The sequence below is a fragment of the Colletotrichum destructivum genome, chromosome 4, assembly GCF_034447905.1.
Source record: "Colletotrichum destructivum chromosome 4, complete sequence".
Classification (NCBI taxonomy): domain Eukaryota; kingdom Fungi; phylum Ascomycota; class Sordariomycetes; order Glomerellales; family Glomerellaceae; genus Colletotrichum; species Colletotrichum destructivum.
In genome coordinates, this window is record NC_085899.1 from 3,879,640 (window position 1) to 3,899,011 (window position 19,372).

Sequence of the window (19,372 nt, forward strand, 5' to 3'; positions counted from 1 at the left end):
CTGGAGCCATTCATGGCTTTAATGCTCCCCAGAATCTTATTTGGAGCCTTTCAAACCCGTCCCGCCCCCAATCACTGTCCAAATCCATGCGTTTCCTTCCTCGGGACATCGTTTCCGCAAACCATGATTCCTCGGACCGTCGTCCGAACTTGAAGCCCCGAACTGAAACCTCACCACCCCCCTCAGCCACATTCATCCTTCCCTCCGCCCTTTCTTTTCCCCTTTGGTTCGCATTAATGCCCTCCCCTCCCCCCCCAAAAAAAGAAGCTTCCATCAAACACGACCCCCCGAATTATCATTCAACGATGTGCTCGGCCGTCGCGAACGGGCCCAACCATGCCATCTGCAAACAGTATCCGGCTTGGCAGACGCTTTGGAAGAGAGGGATGTGGCAAACATCCATCCGTTAGGCTTGTGATACAAAGGTAGGTGTGCGAGCGGCAAGATCAAGACTCGGAGGACCGCATGACAGGTAGTTGGACCAGGACCGAGTGTAGAGTGTCATCATTGTTCCATTAAATAATCCATAGGTATATGTTCGTGAGGTACTCCCCGACCGTGGGAGTCGACCAGAATATCACCCACAAGCCGGAGTGTATATGTCGTTCACCCTGTGATGATGATAAAAAAAGGATAGTACCAGTAACAAGACAAAAATATTTGAGAGGGGGGGGGAAGCAGTCCGCGTAAACTCCCCACCGAGCCTGTTTGCTCGCCTGACCAGAACAAGTTGGCAAAATACGCAAAAGAGTCGGCCACCCTCACATAATGTATCCCGTTTTTCCCATGCAGAACAGAACGCATCAAAACACATCGTCTCACAGGGCCGCGTGCATCACGGACCCCAGAATCTGACACAACACATACATACACACACGCACACAATCTCCCCTATTGTCACGCTCCTCGCCGTCCTTTCAGGCGTCGTCGCCCAGCGCCATGCTGGGCTTCCACTCCCTCTCGACGGCCGAGACCTCCGGGTCGGTCCAGTTGACGGGCTTGTGCAGGCGCAGGACGTGGAGGAAGTAGTCCTCGACGACAAGCAGGTTCAGCAGCACGCCGTTGCAGTTCCAGGCGAGACCGCAGACGATGGCGCCGGCGACAGCGTCGAGCACGAAGTGGTTGGCGGTCGCGACAATGGCCGTCAGGATCAGAGCCGGGTAGGACATGCCGATGGCGGCGATGGCGAAGCGCTTCCACGGGCGCGAGCGGATCGAGGGCATCGGCAGGGTCGCGACGGTGAGGCCGATAAGGAGGGAGTAGCCAAAGTGCAGCGAGGGCATGGCGGCTGAAGTGATTGTTAGTCTATTTCTGTGTTGTTCATGTTTTGACTAAGAATAAAGTGTGGCCGTCACATCCCGTCACGTCATGTCATGGGGGGGGAAAAACTCACCATACTGGTTGCAGAACTTGTTGGTCGTCCAGACGCTGCTCTCGCCCGAGGAGCTGTGGACCGTGTCGACAAAGCCGAAGCTCTTGGACTCGCCGGCGTCGGGCCCGTTGTACTTGGGGTCGCTCAGCAGGCGGGGCGGCATGCAGGGCCAGAGGGTGAAGACGACGAAGGCGAGCAGGTTGCAGGTGGCCATGGTGCGACGGCGGGCCTCGTACAGGGCCGGGCCGGCCGAGTTCCAGCGGACGTTCTCGTTGCCGCCGAGCTTGGCCGAGAGGGCGCGGCGCTTGCGGGTGGTGGTGACGAAGTAGAGGATGACGAGGAACAGGATCGTGCCGGGGATGTGGATGAAGGAGTAGATGCGGTTGATCCAGTGCATCACCGTCGGCATCTGGAGGAAGTACTGCTGCACCGGCACCTCGATGAAGATGTGCAGGCGCTGCTCGAGGTGGATGAGCTGGAGCGCATGCTTGCGCGCGACGTCGACCGTCCCCTCGTTGAGGGTGAGTGCGGTGAAGGCCCGTCCGACCTGGTAAACCCAGTAGATGAGAGCCCAGTACCAAGCCTCCACGAGGAAGGGGAACTTGCGGAGCACCCGGCTAAGGAGCCTGTCCTTGTGTGCTCTCGTGTTGGGTGTTGTGACGAGACGCTGGTAGCCAAAGAACTTGATGCGGCGTGTGCGGCGCGGGGGCTCCTCGTGCGGCGACAAGGTCGATGACGAGCTAAAGGCGCCGCCGAGCGAGAGGAGAGACTCTTCCGAGTCGGGCGTCGAATTTCCGGAACGGCGCTCGTCAGATCGCTTGTGCTCGACGTCGTCGATATCGGGGCCCTTCCATCCTAGGTTGTCGTAGGTGTTGCCACCGGTGTTGCGGTTGAACCATGTGCCGCCGAACAATAGGGTGATGACCACCAGGGGCTCTGCCACGGCTCCGATACCCATATTTTTCCCCTTCTTCTTTTTTTGCTTCGTCTACTTGTTTGAGGGGGGGGGACTGTATGGGGGTGACGGAGGACGAGTGACGAATGAAGGGAAGCAACAGCCGACAATGGAGACGGCGATCAGTAAGAGGAAGAGAAAGTGTGTGAGAGAGAGAGAGAGGGAGAGAGAGGGAACAAGAGGAAGAGGTGGGAGGAGAACTGGAGACTTGGCTTCGCTCCAGGTCCGCCGACGTGGTATTTGAGGACGGGAGGTTCGGGAAGGGCACAGGTCCCGGGAGGCGGGCGGGCGGGCGTGGGTGGGATGAATCTGACAAACGACAAGCGCCTGTCCACCGGCTGGGTGTGTGTGTGTGTGTGATATGGATGGTCAAAGCCAATGAATGGCAGGGCTACCGGATGGTCGGTTTATGTGAGATGGGAGAGTGTCCGTGTCAAAAGAAGGTCTCATGAAGCTACGAGATGGGTTCTTGGCACGGACGGAGGCGGGTGAGTTGATTAAGAGTAGTGAGAGTGAGAGCGAGAGTGAGAGTGAGAACGAGAACGAGAGGGGAGGGATGGGATGGAATGGGAAACGGGTAACGAACAGCAAGCAGATGGACGTACTGAACCCTCACTACATCGGCTTTTGCCAACAAGCGAGCAAGACTGCAAGTAATAGGTACGAACACACGCACACACACATGGATGGGATGGAGCTCGTAATAACACCAGAAACCAGGACATGGAACTTCCGGCACACTTTGCGCGGAGAGCCCAGGCTCGGCACAACCCACAACACACGCGCTGGACCTTGCTTGACCGAGGCGAGAGGAACAAGGTTGGCTTTTCGCTTTGCGCAGCGCAGCAGATGCCGCATGTTAGTGTACACCATCCGTACACTGCACCTACTACCTACTGTACTTGTCTTGCAGGCAGTTAACTGTACACACAGACGTGACAGACCTCTTGCACTTGGCTCCCAATCCCACCCACCGGCCATTTGTACACATGAGCGGGCTCCGCATGGTCTCCGACGGACGGTGGCAGCGCTGGCCGCAGTGAGGGCGGGGAGGAGGGGGGAGACGGAAGGGGGCGCATAGCGGACGGTGGGAATGGGAATACAACGTAGAAAGAAGAAGTGGAAAAAAAGAAAAAAAAGAGGAAAAAGCTCTACCCGCCGCGACCCCCTGTCCATGACACGAAATCCCATCTCGCCATGGAGACGGGTTGTGGGCTGTTGAGGGGCGGGACTGAAAGTCTTGGTGTCTAGGTGTCTAGGTGTCTAGGTGTCCGTGTGTGTCTGTCTGTCTGGCTGGCTGACTAGGATGCCCGACGTGGACGAATCGCTCGCCAAGTGCCGCGTGGGTTGTGTTACCCAGAAAAAGATAAAATATTGAAAGGTGGGTGGTGGGTGGCCAACGGCCTAGATTGATAGGATGAGACATGGAGAAAGAAACCGCCACAAAGAGACGGCATGTCGCGTGCTCAGTCGTTGGCAGCTCACCGTCATGCTATGCTCTCTATCTCTCTCTCTCTCTCTCCATACCTAGTAGTGTACACACACACCCGTGAATGACTTGGCCGTCTCCTCTGCTCCGAGGGCTACCTGACGTACCTTAGCTCGTGCCGTCAAGCAGTGTAACCAACTACTTGGGCGGTGTAAAAAGAGCACGGCCTACCGCAAAACGAGCGTCTCTTGTTCTGGTGCTTCTCTTCATGCTTCGAAGTCGAGGTCCGTGGGAACGGCCATCCATCCCAGTTATGCTTATCGCTGGGTATCCGTGGCCTGAATGCCTGCTTGCCTGCCGCTTACATTCTCCCACTCCCCCCCGGGAGGTGTAAATGAGGAACCGCAGCTAGCTCTCTCTCTCTCTCTCTTCGTCTCTCTCTCTTTCTCTATCTCTCTCTCTCTCTCTCTCTCTCTCTCTTTGCCATCAACCAAAAAGTTGGGCGAGGGATCGATGATGACGGAGTGTGCGAGGCACACGACACCGCGTAACGGGCAAGTCGACCAATCGAACAGGGGTGAGAGGGGGGGCCTTGTGGAGAAGACTGCTTCCGTGGCATCCGACAGTCCGTCTTGTCGTTCTAGGGGATTGATTGAGTGTTTATTAATTATTTGCTGCTCTGTATCTGTACTCCGCTGAATTTGCGGTGGTCGCTGGTCCGTTCGCCGCATCCTCTGCCAGCAGCAGCGATAATCACCGCTGTGTTTTTGGTTCACGTCGCATTACCCGTGTCCAGCGGCCGGAAGAAAACTTTCCAGTGGGCATGTGGAAAGACGGACACCGACTCAACGACCCATGAGAGGTCGGCCCATTTCCTCATCCATCATTCATCATGGACCAAATCGACCTTCTGCTGCTGCCTGTGTCGCCGCCGGGATGGATTCCGCTCCGCTCCCACGGCCGGCCCCCTTTGCCCATTGCCCCTTGAACACTGGGGCGCAAGATTGGGCATCTTCTCTACTGGACCTTCAAAGTGGAATTCGCCAACAAACATCCCTTTCTAGGTACCGTACCTTTAGTTGGCGAACAGAACGGATACAGTACAAATGTCCTGTCGTCGTACGCCTTGGACGGGTGGCACCGCGTTGAGTTGATTGAACGAGGAGAAGCGCCACACATCCACCCGCCGTCCTACGCTCTCGCGGGGTGTCGGCGTCCAAACACATGCCGCCGCCATACTCTGTACGCCCTAGGCAGATTTCCAGATTCTGACCGCGATTAATTGCGTTGGCCGGTGGATGGAGGGTGACCTGACTGGATCTGATTGCAGGGTTTGAGGTTGAGAGGGGGCCGGCACACCCGCCCATGCAACACGAAGTAGAAAGGCGCCTTGGCCTACATCATCACATTTGCCCACGGCGGGTTTCCGAGACTTTGTCTTGTCTTGCGTGCGGGAGGGTATTTACCGTACCGTATTTTCCCCATTTTCGACAGACAAAAGCCCGCCTCTCTTGTCGGTGACCTTGACGGCGAAGAGAGCCTTTCCCCCATCATCTTCTCCTTTCTCCACAAACAAGGCAAACGGCCCTTGAACAATGTCTGTACACACCTTTGACAAACTCTTGTTGCCATCAAGACTTCTTGTCGCTTGCCTGTCAATCCTCGACTAGTCCGCTTCTGGCCTCGTGGGGGGTGCTAGTTGGCTGGGCCATTTCCGCGTTTATGCGATCCATCCGGCCGTCCCGCGTATTGACGCCGCCCGCCCCCTTTAGAAGCTCAGCCCTGCAGATCGACCCCCGGGCGCTACCGAGCTCCGAGCTTTTTCGCAATGTCCGCTCGACGCCGTGCTGTGCTCGTTGAACTCCGTTACGCTGTTGACACGAGGCTCGCTCGACTTGTCAGCATCGGCCAAAACTTCAACACCGGCCGGCACTTGCGGGTCGGCGTAATGGAACCCATCTCCGTTCGGGGAGCCTGCAACTGTGAGACAGTCAAAGTGGGCGTCTCAGTTCCGCACGCTCCGGATGATTCAACATTCCACCGAGGTCAACCCCGCAAATCTCCGTCTCGGTCATCCAAATTCTCCGGTTTCCCACGCCGATTAGTATAGATTTTGTCCTGCCGGTCCGTCAACCGGCTGGAGCAGTGCCCCTGCCTTGTTGTCAGCGACAATGATCTTCACCTCAGCACCGACTCGTCAGCAAAGAGTTTGTCTTTGTTCGCCAATGTCAGGCAGGATGTACTGATGGCGCACACTCGTCCCCTCCACTTATCGCGATCCCCTAGTAAGTGAGGATTTAGACTAGACGTTGTCGGCCGGAGCGAATCCCCGAGATGGATAAGAGTATCACGACTCTGCTCTCCGACACCGTTAAACATTGCGGCCGTGGCCTCGCTCACTCCAACATCTGACATGTCCCGCGCGGCGTTTCCGCTCGGGGTAGCTAGCTGTCGAACCCTGCTCAGTCGGGGCTCAGCTGGAGACATTCTCCATTCGGGCCGTGTGCCTACAATCCAAGACTTGTACCAAAGACTTGCGTCAACTCGAAAAGCCGACAGTGTCATCACAGCCGCCCACCTGTCCACCGGGTCGATTCAATCATGGAGGAACTGAAAACGCAAGGCAAAGTCCACCATCGCGAATATCTCCCGTACCTCTCCGAGGTGATGGACAGTCGAGTCGAGGCTTCCGAAAGGACTGCTCCTGAAGCGACGTGCGCCTCCTCCAACAGACAGAACTATAAAAACGGGTAGATATCTCTGACGCCGACCATGTCTGTCGAATGGGACTGCTTGCTTGTCTGAGAGTTGAAACGATCTTGCCATCGAGGAAACGGCAATACGAGTAAACGAGAAGCAAGTCAACAGTGCAAACCTGACACACACCTCAACCGTACAAACTCCCAAGCGGATCGATACATCGGAGGAATATGCAAAGATGTCAAGTAACGATGACTTCGTGTTGCATGACTGTTGCACTACGCAGTCTGGGGAGGTCGGATCGGCCAGACCTGGGCACGCATGAGGTCCCGAATGTTGTTTCAAGCCCGACTTGCCAAGCTGCCGACTGGTCGACGATATGGAGGCAATCGATGAAAACTGTCAGTTGCGACCAGCATTACGGTGAAACGCTCGTCAACATGGATGTGGTTCCCGTTGGTATGACATGGTAGGTGTGAGGAGAGAACGCTCCTTGGCTAGTGTCTCAACTGCCTTCGCTCCTGTGCAACGTAAAGGTCGTTCATTTCCGACAGAGAAACATTTACCATCAAGATGGTCCCAAAAAAAGGAGCGAACACGGTATCGAGGAAGCAGCTTGTGGGTGGGTATGCACAGTTTATACCATCATGTTGCCCATGATGGTTTCCATCTGCTGGAGTCACCAATACCCAATTCCGCCTGGGGGTTGCTGTGCGTGGGTAGACTTGGATGGAACCAATTGCTGATCTGTCTCGACCCAACGAGTATTGGCCGGAAATGATGGTAGTTACGGCACGGTTGGCGCTACAAGCTATACCAATGCCACATGTTCGTGTACAGTACGAGCTGAGTGGCGTGTCATCGGAGTGGCGACGGAAAGAGTTGGGCAGCAAAAGGCCACAAGAAACGAGGGGAGATCGAGGGCTGACGGCGCAACGAAGACGGGAATTCCAATATCCGAGTGTGAGCAGATCACACCCGAGCAGCACCAGCAGTTAGCCATACGGACAGGTTTTGGCGTCAACCTCGTTTCGGCACTCCGGGAGGGAGATTCAAATGCTCTAGGTCTTCTGCCACGTCCATGGTTTTCGATGACGGGGATCCGGGGTGGGCATCATGCTTCGCATCGTCGAGAGCTTGACGGGAGGGACACGAGCCTTCGGGGTGTCGTACGCCAGACGGCCATTCATCTCCGAAATCGTAGACCGTGACGAGCCCTACTGCATCGATGGTAGGTGGTTAAAGGCTCTGGTGGTGGGCGGCATGACAGCGACAGACAAATATACGAGCGCAATGTAGCGATGTCAATGGTAGTCAGTTGATGAGGTGATGCAGGGGTATCGACATGGACTCAGGCGCCGACGTGCCAACGTGCCCAACGAAAGAGTGCAAGATGCCCTTGTTGACGACACAAAGAGCGGTTCGGCGACACACTTATCTATTCCGAGGCCTTGGTGTGGCATCTCTTGCGCGCCAATAGGACCTGGCCGAGGATGAGGGTAAGGTTTGGGGTGGGATCCGTCGATGGAACCCGCGAAGATGTCGGCGTCTTACGATATGCCGAGGACGGAGACGAAAGCGCTTTGCGAAGTCAAGCGTGTGTATGTGTGTGTATGTGCGGCATGGCGACTGAGGGAGGCGAATTATGAGAAGCTTGGATGGCGGGGAACACGGTTGTTGAAGAGAAGAACAGCAAACAAGAGAGGAGGGAAAAGGAGACCGAGACTGAACTCAAGGTGATCTTGATCTGTGAAATAGTAGAAGAACGCGAGGATGATGTTGATGCTGACGTGAGATGAATGCGATTGATGCATGCCGTGGAAGCTAGTGTTCGTCTGATGCCATCAAATCAGGCATTACACCCCGCCAGGCCGTGGAAAAAAAAAAAGAGGCACCACCCGCAGTTTGCACCAGGGAAGAGCGAAATGCAGGAACCAGGCCTAGGTGGTGGTACCTTACCTTACCGGTACCTGCGGCCAGATACGGCAGAAAACAGTAAGCAGGAGCGAACGAGACAGGCAAGCAAGCGGCAGGAGAGTGGTGTCGGGAGATCAGGAAGGAGGACCCCAGGGCTGTTGTTCCTCGGGTTCAGTGTGGAAGAATGAAAATGCCACTTCGGGACTAGCGCAGACGCCAGTGAGCGCTCGGGCCCATGATGCCGATACAGGCCTAGCCAACCACGAGCTCTTTTGTTTGTTAGGATGGACCCGCCTGTTTGATGCTTTCCAAAGAGAAATGGGCAAATGTGCGCGAGGGGGCGGTACGTACTGCGCAACACAGCTGCAGCTTCGAGTCGTTGGCTGGCATCTTGCCCAAACGGGAAGAACGAAGGACGCAGGCGCGGCGGGGAACACAGAGATAAAGAAGCCACAGGCCCATGGCCTGACCACCAAAGCAGTAGGCGTCGAGCGTCGGGCGTTCAAAGCAGCGCTCGGACGGTTCTCAGAATTCGAAGACACGAAGAAAAGGAGAAAAAGAAAGAAAGAAGAAGAAAAGACAGAAAACGAGGTGAACAAACCTTGGAGAACAGTACAGAGGAACAGAAAACTATCAGAGTCCAACGAGGAGGTGAGCGTATGTTTGGCAGCGCAAACCACATGTCTGAGGCTCAGAACAAGAATTAACGTTTAGTCCTACGCCAAAACAACCAGCACTCCAGCACACGCCCGACAAGACTAGAGTAAAGCGGTTTGGAATGTCTGTGTGTATCTCTCTTGGTGTCCGTCCGTCTGTGCCCGTGTTGTGTTGTTGTTGTTGTTGTTGTTGTTTTCCTTCCCGCCGCGGAGCTGAAGGACCAGAAAAGGGTTCGTTCAGGGTCCAAGACACAAACGTTGGAACTGATGGCGGATTTGAGTTGGCTGGCAACGGGAGGTTTCTTTCCCATGCCCTCCCCGGCCGAACCGGTTTGAGACGAGACGGGACGCCCCCTGCTGGGAGTGTATGGATGCATGCCTCTCGATATGCGGTTAAATAGCAATGGGTCCAGATTGGGAGAGTCAATTCCGCTGGAGAGTGGCTGCTTGACTCGATGCGACCCTGGCGGCAGCGATCGCAATGCTTTTCCTGGTCCCCGTGTAATTTTCTTTTTGTCTGTCTGCTGTAATGAAGTCTGGTTGGTCTTGGCTGTGTTCTGTGTGGTTTGGCTGGAGTATACGGAGTTAGCTGGCTTGCGATCTAACAAGCGATGTGCTATTCTAACCCACTGGCGTTTTGTGTGCAAAAGGTAACCTCATGTGCTTCGTCCACATCACAAATAGACTGAAACAGGTTTGTATGTCACTGCGTAGAACTGATGGCGTTTCTTGTTTCCTTAGCGGGTGCATTCTTGATAGGGAGCGTCGGTAGGGAAACGCTGTGTGTAGACGAGAAATGTCCTCCTCCTCCTCCTCCTCCTCCTCCTCAGACAGGTGAGAACATAGTACTCCGTATTTCGCAGACAAACACAGCTGCAGCCAAATACAGATACAGATACAGATACAGATATAGGCACAGGTACAGGCACAGGCATGGCAGAGCAGCACAGCAGTCTTATTAAATCCATTCCTTCCCCCCTCCTGTCTAGGCCCCTTCCTTATGAATGATCCGTGCGCGCCATGCAGGTCCCACCACACCTTGGTGCATCTCAGCCCAATCCAACCAGTGGGAGCGTGGGGCCCAGCTTTAGCCCAGCCCGGCTCCATTCTCTCCGCCAACCACTCAGAGCACGGCTCAGGTCCCCACACGCCAGGTCGTGCCTTCCATTTCCTAGGTTCCCACGCGTTGCTGCCGTGTGTGTGCTGCGTGCTGTGTGCTGTGAGCTTCAGGGGCTCCTAACTTTTAAGGGGGGAAGGAAGTCGGGAACAAGGAGCAAGGAAGTCAAGGCAATGTAGGAGGCAGGCGCGGTGCTCATGCTCATGCTCATGCTAATGCTTAGGCTCATGGTTGATGCTCTGCCCATGCCATGCTCTCAACTCATTGCTCAATGCGCCTTCCTTTCGATTGGTGCTGCTGCTGCTTCTTATCACAGACGTATACGTATACGCAGATGCAGACGCAGGTGCAGACACAGACGTAGTCGCAACCGCATAGGCGGGAAATTCTTCACTCTCCAATTCAAGCCTGTCCACAACTAACTAACTTGGCCATCCATTTCGCCTCTCTTGATGGCTCAATTTCTCTTGCTGTCTCCATCGTCTCTTCGTCTCCGTCTCCGTCCTCGTTCTCGTCCTCCCTGTCGACTCGCTTGACGGCTTGACGGCTTGATCTTGACTGGCCTGTCCTCCGATCCGAGCAAATATTCACTATACACAATACATACGGACACGCACGCGCACACACACACACACACACGCACACACGCCGCACAGCACGCATATCGCATATCCGGCAGAATCAACACCATCAACCATCAATCATCAACAATCAACGGGACCACCGAGCACGACGACGAACCCCCTTCTTCCTCCTCCGGCCCGGCCCCGTAGTTGCTTCGTTTTCATTTCTTTCGCTTCTTCGCTTTTCTTCGCCCAACTGCGCTTCATTGATTGATACCCCATTCTCGGAATTCTCATCACCCTTCTTCATTCCATCCCTCCCTCCCCCCCCCCCCCTCTCACGAAGGGAACTCCACGTCCTCGCTTTCGTACGCCGAATTTCCCAGCTGGAGAAACAGGGGGAAACATCAACAACAACAATAACAAACAAAACGACCAATTCGATACCCATTTCGCCTAATGCGATCGATCTCCCTTTCGCTTCATCTCAACAGGCAAGCAAACGACGCAGCCATTGCTCCATCGACAAATTCACCCTTCTCTCCCTCCCGCCACTATTACCACCATATCTGAACGACCCGTTCTCCGAGTCGGTCGATCTGCGACCTTTCCCCCTCCCCCCCCCTTCCCTTCCTCTCTCCCTCGTCTCTCGCCCCCACGCCGCCCGATTCTTCGGATACCTTGAGCCGGGAGAACCACGCAACTTCGGCCCGCGTCGTCAGTCCCTGATGAAGCCATAGCCGATCCTCCCCCACGAGGCCGCCTCAACACCACTGCCTAGCCCTGTCAGGGTCCCACAGGTTCGCGATAGACCACCTTGCCGCCCGCCGCCTCGTGGTCTGGAACACCCCCCCAAAAAGCTAAAAGTGCATCTGATCTAGGTCAACAGGTCGACAACCCAACTAAACGTCCGTTCGTTACGCCCGCTCGTCCTCTCTCCCTCCCTACCCGATCGACCCCTCTTCGCGCTCGTTGTCAACGACGATCCGACCCTTCAATGCCCTGGCAGCCTCTTCCCCGGATTGCCTTCGCCGTCGCGACATACCCCTTTGCCGCCTCGGGCCCGGCCGACCTTCCTCTCGAACTTGGCGATGAGCTGTACATAATCGAGGAGACCCCCGACGGCAACTGGCTGCGTGGCTACTTGGTCGCTCCGCCCAGTCTGCTGGCCGGGCTGACCTCCGTCAAGGGCCAAACCCTAGAGGCCCGCGTCTTCAGTGGCATCTTTCCTCGCAGCTGCGTCGAGGTGCGTGAGGTGCTGGGCGAGACCGACGACACAGACGCCGCCAATGATGCCGCTAGCGAAGGCGTCGCCGGCGACGTGCAGCTCGGGAGCGACTCGGGCAAGAGCGGCTTGACTCCCACTGCCCCCGAGACGCCCAGGACAACAGACGGCCACAAGTCGCTAGGGAGCTCGAGAGGCTCAAAGGGTTCCCGGTTCGAGATCAAGGGCCGCAGGCCCCTCAGGGAACTCCCCAATGGCACACAGGGTCGCCTTTCCATCCCCGTCAAGCGCGATCCCGACGCACCTCGCCCTGCCGCGCCCGTACCGATGCTCAAGATTGGCGACGAGACTCCCACTTCGGTCGCCGAACCCCTCATCGACGAGATTGCAAGCTGTCTGCGCGAATGGCACTCGACGAATCTGCACGGCCTCCTCCTGTCTCGGCAATACCCCCGTCTAGACAAGCTGTCGCAACTCATCCAGACGCTCAACCTGAGCCGACAACAATTCCTCCACAACGTTCTCACAAGACATGAATACGAAAAGCTGCGCGAAAAGACTGTATGGGACCTCGTGCGCGTCAACAAGCTTTGCGGCGGGGAAGTCATCGTTCGCGACCCGGCAGACCGCGGACGGGTTCTGACGGGCGACGACTCGGTGGTGGATGTTACCAAACTGCAGTCGGTCATGAGCGTTCTGGACGAGCCTCCCCAGCCCACGATAGAACCCACGGCTCTTCACCACCTCCTTGTCGACATCAAGGGTTTCGCTGGCGCATCGGCCGAGGAGACCTCGTTAGTGACCTATTTAGTGGCCAAGCCCGCCGGGGGTCAGGCTGCCACGCTCACCGAATGCTTCGTCATCGACATACCCCCCGGCGGGACTATGGGCAGCCTGGCAAAATCGGGCCAGACGAGGACCATCTTTGCCGATCTCTCTTCGCAGGACATTGGCGACATCCCGTCTGCGGAAACGGAGCTGTACCTCGTCATCAAGGTCCGGTCCGGTCAACAAGTAGTCGTCAGTGGGAAGCCGGATTCTCGCTCCGGCGCAAAGTCCCAGGGAAATGGCCACTCCAAGGACCCCGCCAAGCCATCGTCTGCCGGCAACAGCAAGCCTTCTAGGAGAAGTCTCATGTGGGGATCCAAGAATGGTCGGTCTGCATTTTCGAGGGGGAATGCCACGCCGAAGCTCGATTCGCTGACGGAGCATCCCGAGGGCCGCCCGCCAACCCAAGAGGACGGCCAAGACAGTGCCGCCGGCCCTCCCAGCACCGCCGGATCAAAGCCTCGTGGCTCCCTTGACGCTGGTCCCGGATTCCTGATGGCGGAGCGGACTGTCGGTATCGGTGTTCTAAAACTCAACGCAGTCATGAAGCAGGACGAAGAGATTGAACAGGTCGTGAGCATCTGGTCGCCGTCGCCACCGACACTCTCGACGGAGAAACAAGGTCTTCACGAAGAGTGGGATAGTGTCGTCCGGGATCTGATGGACAGCAAGAGTGGCCACTACGAGAAGTCGCGCCGAACCGAGAGAGTGCAGGTGCATCTTAAATCATTTAACCATCCCGACGTTGACGAGCTAGTCAAAGTGACGCCCACTCTGCTTGCTGGCATCCGCAAGACGAATAAGATGGGGTTTTCGGGGGCGCCTACCAAAGCCAGATCGGACATCTACGTCACCCTCGACACGGCCACGCTCTCGAAGCAAAGCCTTTTGTCTAGGTATGCAGGGAACCCGGCCACTCTCTCCAGCACGCTGCACGGAAATAACCTGCAGGTTACACTCGAGGTGCGGAGGACGGGCGGGGAAAAGATTCCCAATTGCATTTTTTCTTCGTCCAACACGGAAGGGATTACCACGTGGAAATCTGTGGCGGTCGAGAAAGGGGAACACTGGAGCCAGACCGTCCGACTTGCCGTCCCGCCCGAAGATGTCTTCTCGTCGCACATTGTCATGTTCTTGTCCGACATGCCCAACACCCCCTTTGCGGTTGCCCACATGCCGCTGTGGAACCAGGAAGCTTTCGTCAGAGACGGAGCGCATGCCTTGCTGTTGTACAAGACGGACGAGTTTACTTCCACCGCGCAGGCCGGTCCCTCTGGCAAGGGAGGCTACCTCTCCCTGCAGTGGAGCGCCAGGGGAACCGACGAACATTCGGCCGAGGTTACGGGCCCCCTCGCCATCTTGCGAGTCGATACCTACCTGTGCAGCACCCGATTTTCCCAGGACCGCACCGTTCTGGGGTTGCTCAAGTGGAAGGAGGCGACCAAAGAGGACATTCCCACCCTGCTGAAACACCTCATCTTTGTGCCCGAGATCGAGGTTGTCAAGCTTCTGAGTGACGTCCTCGATGCGCTATTTGGTGTGCTGGTGGAATACTCGGGCAATGAAGAATACGAGGACCTCGTTTTCACGGCTCTGGTCAGAGTCCTGGGCATCGTGCACGACAGGCGATTCAACCTGGGCCCGCTCGTCGACCAGTACGCCGAGACGCGCTTCAACTACCCGTTTGCCACGGCGTGCCTTGTCCGCTCCTTTACCCGGTTGCTTGAGAAGCCGACAGAGCCCACTACGTCGCGCAAGCTCCGGTCTACGTTCAAGGTTGTGCGGCATATCCTCAAGTTTATCACCCATGCGCGAGGGCAGCAGCAGGCCAAGGAAGCCGGAATCGGCATAACGACGTCCCACTCGGCGCCCGGCTTCACCCGCGAACTGAGAAACATCTTCAAGGCCCTGGACGCCATGATGCGCAACAACGTCCCCGTTCTTGTTGGCAGCCAGACCCTGGCCGTCCAGCACTTCCACACGTGGTTGCCGGAGCTGACGGGTCTCCTATCGACGGAAGAGATTCTCCACATCGCCATCGACTTCCTCGATTCGTGCGCCGATGTCAAGGGCAAGCTGGTGCTCTACAAGCTGGTGCTCATCATGAACTACTCCAAGCTGGACATCTTTGCGCATCCCGACCAGAAGTCAGCCCTCACCGCCAACACGGTTCGATGGATCGCGCCTCATTGGGGCCACAACGATGCAGTCACCGACTCCTGGAAGGAACAAGTCCGTCTCTGCTGCTCGGTCCTCGCCGGCCAGATCAACAACCTCGGCGCCGAGATCCCCGATTACCTCCCCAAGATCATCGACTCGTACATGTCCATCGTGGCCGCCCCGGTCACGCCTCGAAACCGTCTTTCCCTTCTCTTCCCGACATCATACCCCTTTCCATCCAAGCCCGCTGCCGAAGAGTGCACTTTTGACGAGGCCTTGGTAGAGCTTTCTGCGATTCTTTCTGCCGTTTCGAATTCGCCGAGCGGCATGCAACTAGAACTGACGGAAGGCGACTTGACTGCATTGCTAGAGAATACCCTTCGCGTGCACATGAGCATTTTGATGGGCGAGGCCTTCCCGCCCGAATGGTTGAGCGTACACATCTTCCACCACAAGTCCACCATGAGGACGCTACAGTACTTGTCCACCATCCTCCTCGAGTCCTTCTTACCCCATCCCGACGAGGCCGAGAACTTCAACACGGAGCTCTGGAAGATGTTCTTCACGACCATGCTCAAGCTCGTCGGCAGCCCATCCCTCGCTCTGGAGACCTTCCCCGAGCAGAAGCGCCGAGCTGTGTGGAAGATTGCCGGCGACGTCAGAGAGCACGGCGCCGAGCTGCTCAGGCGGACATGGGAGGCCATTGGTTGGGAGACGAGCAGCGACGAGCGGGCGCGTTACGGCCTGTCCAAGATGGGCGGATACCAGGTCCAATACGTCCCTACCCTGGTCAGCCCCATCGTCGAGCTGTGCCTCAGTGTGCACGAAGGTTTGCGACGGATGGCCGTCGAGGTGCTGCAGACCATGATTGTCAGCGAATGGACCCTGAGCGAGGACCTGTCCGTCATCCAGACCGAGATGATTGACTGCCTCGACCAATACTTCAAGTCCAAGCCGTTGACCGAGAGCATCTTGCAGAAGCTGTTCGTCAACGAATTGATGGAGAGGTTCGCGCCGCTATCGGGCGTCGCCGACGAGCCGCTGTACGCCGCGATCCGCGATCTGATGTCCACCGTCGACGAGTTCCTCAACCTCCTCGTGGCCGTTCACAGCAGCGACAACACGAGCGAGGCGTCGCATCTCATCAACCGCCTGCGGCTGATGGAGTTCCTCCGGGACATGCAGAAGGAGGAGATCTTTATCCGGTACGTCCATCAGCTGGCCGCGTTCCAGGGCGAGGCGAGGAACCATTGCGAAGCAGGCCTGGCGCTCCGGTTGCATGCCGAACTCTACGACTGGGACCCCACGAAGCAGGTTGCGGCCTTGGACGACCCTGAGTTCCCCGTGCAGACATCCTTCGAGCGCAAGGAGCGCATCTACTTCGACATGATCAAGCACTTCGAGGAGGGTGAGGCTTGGAGCAGCGCCTTGGCCGCCTACCAGGAGCTGCGTACCCAGTACGAGACCAACGTTTTCGACTTTGCCAAACTCGCCAGGACGGAGCGCGCCGTCGCGACCATCTACGAGACGATTTCCAAAAGCGACAAGCTGGTGCCCAAGTACTTCAAGGTGGTCTACAAGGGGCTCGGGTTCCCCTCCAGTCTTCGCGACAAGGAGTTCGTCTACGAGGGGTCCCCGACAGAACGCGCCTCGGCCTTTACGGACCGCATGCAGGAGCAGTACCCATCCGCCCAGATTGTGACTGGGGGCGATGTCGACGACGTTGAAGGGCAATTCCTTGTCATTTCCTCCATCACTCCCCATCGCGACTTGACACACGCCGTGTTCCAGCGGGCCCGCGTCCCTCAGGTTATCCGAGACTACCTGCTCTCAGCCCATCCTCAGAGCTTCTCCGTGTCATCCAAGCGCAGCACGTCCGGGCCCGTCGAGGAGCACTATGCGGAGAAGATGGTGTTCACCACAGCCGACCCGTTCCCAACAATCCTCCGTCGCAGCGAAATCGTCCACACCGAAGAGATCAGGCTCACGGCTCGTGAGACGGGCTTGGAGCGCATCGTCAGGAAGACGCAGGAGATGACGGTTATCGAAAAGCGAATCGCCGACGGGGACGAGGAGAATGCCCGGCTGCTAGTGGATGCTGTGAGCGTATCGGTGAATCCCGTTTCCGACAACAGCGTGGTGTGCTACCGCCAGCTACTGCCAACCGCTGCGAATGGCGACGACGACGACGATGACGATGATGACGATCAGGACGAGGAGGAGCGCGACGTCGAGCTTGACCCTCAAGACAAGGCCATCAAGATGGCCCTTGTGGACCACGCTATCATGATCAAGCGATGCCTAGCAACCTTCTCGAGAAGCTCGAACGAGATCCTCAACCAAAGGCACGAGGAACTCCAACAATGTAAGTGTTTTTGTTTATTTCAGTCATTTCTATAAAAAGGGGACTCTTTCTCATCACAAAAAAACAACAACCACAGACTTCGAAAGCACTTTTGCGCCCGAGATTGCTCTCTTTGCTCCGCCGCAACCGACTCGTGACTCGGCCAACGGCTCACAGACCTGGAGACGGTCATCACCGTCCACAGAACAGGCATCTCCGCAACCGCAGAGCACTGCAGGCGGCGGCGGCGGCGGCGTGAGCAACGGCGTGGTCGCCGAGGAGGTCTCGACTGTTCAGCCGATTGCCATCCGTCAGGGCCGCGGTACACGCCTGAGCTTCCTGGGAGGCCGTAAGAAGGAATCCTCGCCGGTGTTGCAGCAGACCAACGGCGACGCCCCGGCGGCAAGCGTCGAGGCGGAGGACGACGTCAGCCAACGCAGCAGGAGCTTCAGCAAAACCCAAGACAACCCCAACCGTCGGAGTTTCTTCCGGGCGCCGTCCACGGACGCCCCGCGGATTCTGGGCAGTAACGATGCCACCAGCGAGTGGGTGACGGACTCGGGCGGGCGGCAGAGCTCGGACGCCGGCATCAACCTGACGGAAAAGGAGCGCGAGTACAGAGACGAACGGCCGGTCGAGAACGTTGGTATCGTCAAGCGAGGCAGCGTCAGGAAGAGGTTTAGCATGCTGAAACTGGGCAAGAAGTCTAATAAGAGTAGCGGTGCCATGGGGAGCGTGCACGAGGAGTAGGACTTCGCGGCGGCGGCCGAAGAGCTCGGCTACATGAACAAGGCGACGGGCGAGTGGCAATACCCAGTGTCGTGAGGATCACCTGATTAGGGGGAGAGGAGAGGAGACGAGAGGAGAGCAAGCAAGGTGATGGTCGTCTCGAGGAATAGGACGACGATGTGTACATACTTGTTCACTTGAAGTGGTCTCACTCATGGGGAACGGGGAGGCTGTTGGCAGTGCTCAGGATAGCTGCCGGCTATTCCCTTTCTTTTTTATTCCTTTTGTGTGTGTGTGTGGGTGTGTGTGCACGCGCGTATGTGTGGTGTGGGTGGTTGATTTGTCGGGGCGAAGGGAGAGAGGTTGGCTGGCGACGGTGTTCAGGATATGTATGTGTGTGTGTTGGATCCCCCTCCTTTCATCTGCGTGACGGCACAGCGCGGCAGATGCGGCTCTTTTCACTTTAGGTTCTCTTCGTGAATAATAATTTCTCTCCCACCCTGTGTGTGTGGGAGGCTGGGCTACGAGGCGTCTTTTCCTTTTCCCTTCTTCCTTTAGGTGTCTTTTCTTGTCCTACCTCCCAGTTCAATGCTGCAATGATGATCGTAGGAGGGAAGGGAAATACACAAATAACTCTCCGTAATCATGTCTCAAGGCTCCTTGACCACCGGCCCATCATCGCCATACACCGGATCCCTCGAGAACCAGGCGACCCTGTCGATGTCTCCCGCCTTGGCTTCCTCCCCCTGCCGCCCGTAGCACATGTCCCAGTCATGACCGCCCGGGTAGCTTCCCACCATCTCGAAGCGGCCTCCGTCCAGGTCCTCCAGAAGACGGTGGGCGACGCCGGCGGGGACCACGAGGACGTCTCCGCCCTCGACGACGGGCTCGACGCGGTGCGGGTTGGCCTCGCCGCCGAAGCACAGGCGGGCGCGGCCGGCGCTGACGCAGAGGACCTCGTGGGTCGTGCTGTGGTAGTGGGTGGTGGTGTACATTGTGTACCGCCACTGCGGTTCGACGACGCCGACGGAGCGGAGGTGCGCCTCGATGGCGGACGCCGAGGAGGAGGAGGGGAAGACGCCGTGGTAGATTAGGAGCGGCCTGTTCTGGATGCTTGTGTTGGGTAGGAGGCCGTGGGCTGGGATCAGGTGTCTGGAGACGCGGAGGGAGGAGAGAGGCGTGAGGGCGAGGTTGGATGACATCGTTTTTTCTTCTTTTGACTCGGTTGTTTGTGGAACTCTGGATGAAAGTGTGACGGGGCTATGGTGTTGCGCGGGGGGGGGGGGCGCGTTTGGTATGTTATATCCGGAGAGGTGAGACTTTGGGGTATGATGGGGGCTGAATCATCTTTGGTGTTCTTCAAGAGAAGGAGAGCAT

General features: G+C 57.1%; 4 protein-coding genes across 4 annotated transcripts; 2 read left to right on the forward strand and 2 right to left on the reverse strand.

The window, feature by feature from the left end:
• Window positions 1–499: 499 nt before the first annotated feature.
• Window positions 500–3,247, reverse strand: CDEST_07112 (Putative inositolphosphotransferase Aur1/Ipt1). Its single transcript, XM_062923271.1, has 2 exons — window positions 1,394–3,247; window positions 500–1,288 (listed from the first exon to the last, which is right to left on the reverse strand). Exons 1-2 carry the CDS (start codon window positions 2,328–2,330, stop codon window positions 918–920), a joined length of 1,308 nt encoding a protein of 435 aa, XP_062779322.1. The 5' UTR covers window positions 2,331–3,247; the 3' UTR covers window positions 500–917.
• A 1,183-nt stretch (window positions 3,248–4,430) lies between these two features.
• On the forward strand, window positions 4,431–6,559 carry CDEST_07113 (uncharacterized protein). The gene has a single exon (XM_062923272.1). It carries the CDS (start codon window positions 5,585–5,587, stop codon window positions 5,864–5,866), a length of 282 nt encoding a protein of 93 aa, XP_062779323.1. The 5' UTR covers window positions 4,431–5,584; the 3' UTR covers window positions 5,867–6,559.
• A 4,484-nt stretch (window positions 6,560–11,043) lies between these two features.
• On the forward strand, window positions 11,044–19,265 carry CDEST_07114 (Putative SH3 domain, dedicator of cytokinesis, C2 DOCK-type domain, DOCKER domain-containing protein). The gene is made up of 3 exons (XM_062923273.1): window positions 11,044–11,509; window positions 11,591–17,287; window positions 17,364–19,265. The coding sequence occupies exons 2-3, from the start codon at window positions 11,707–11,709 to the stop codon at window positions 18,014–18,016; spliced, it is 6,234 nt and encodes a 2,077-aa protein (XP_062779324.1). The 5' UTR covers window positions 11,044–11,509; window positions 11,591–11,706; the 3' UTR covers window positions 18,017–19,265.
• CDEST_07115 (Putative uncharacterized protein YjlB) lies at window positions 18,603–19,323 on the reverse strand. The gene has a single exon (XM_062923274.1). It carries the CDS (start codon window positions 19,195–19,197, stop codon window positions 18,646–18,648), a length of 552 nt encoding a protein of 183 aa, XP_062779325.1. The 5' UTR covers window positions 19,198–19,323; the 3' UTR covers window positions 18,603–18,645.
• Window positions 19,324–19,372: the final 49 nt, after the last annotated feature.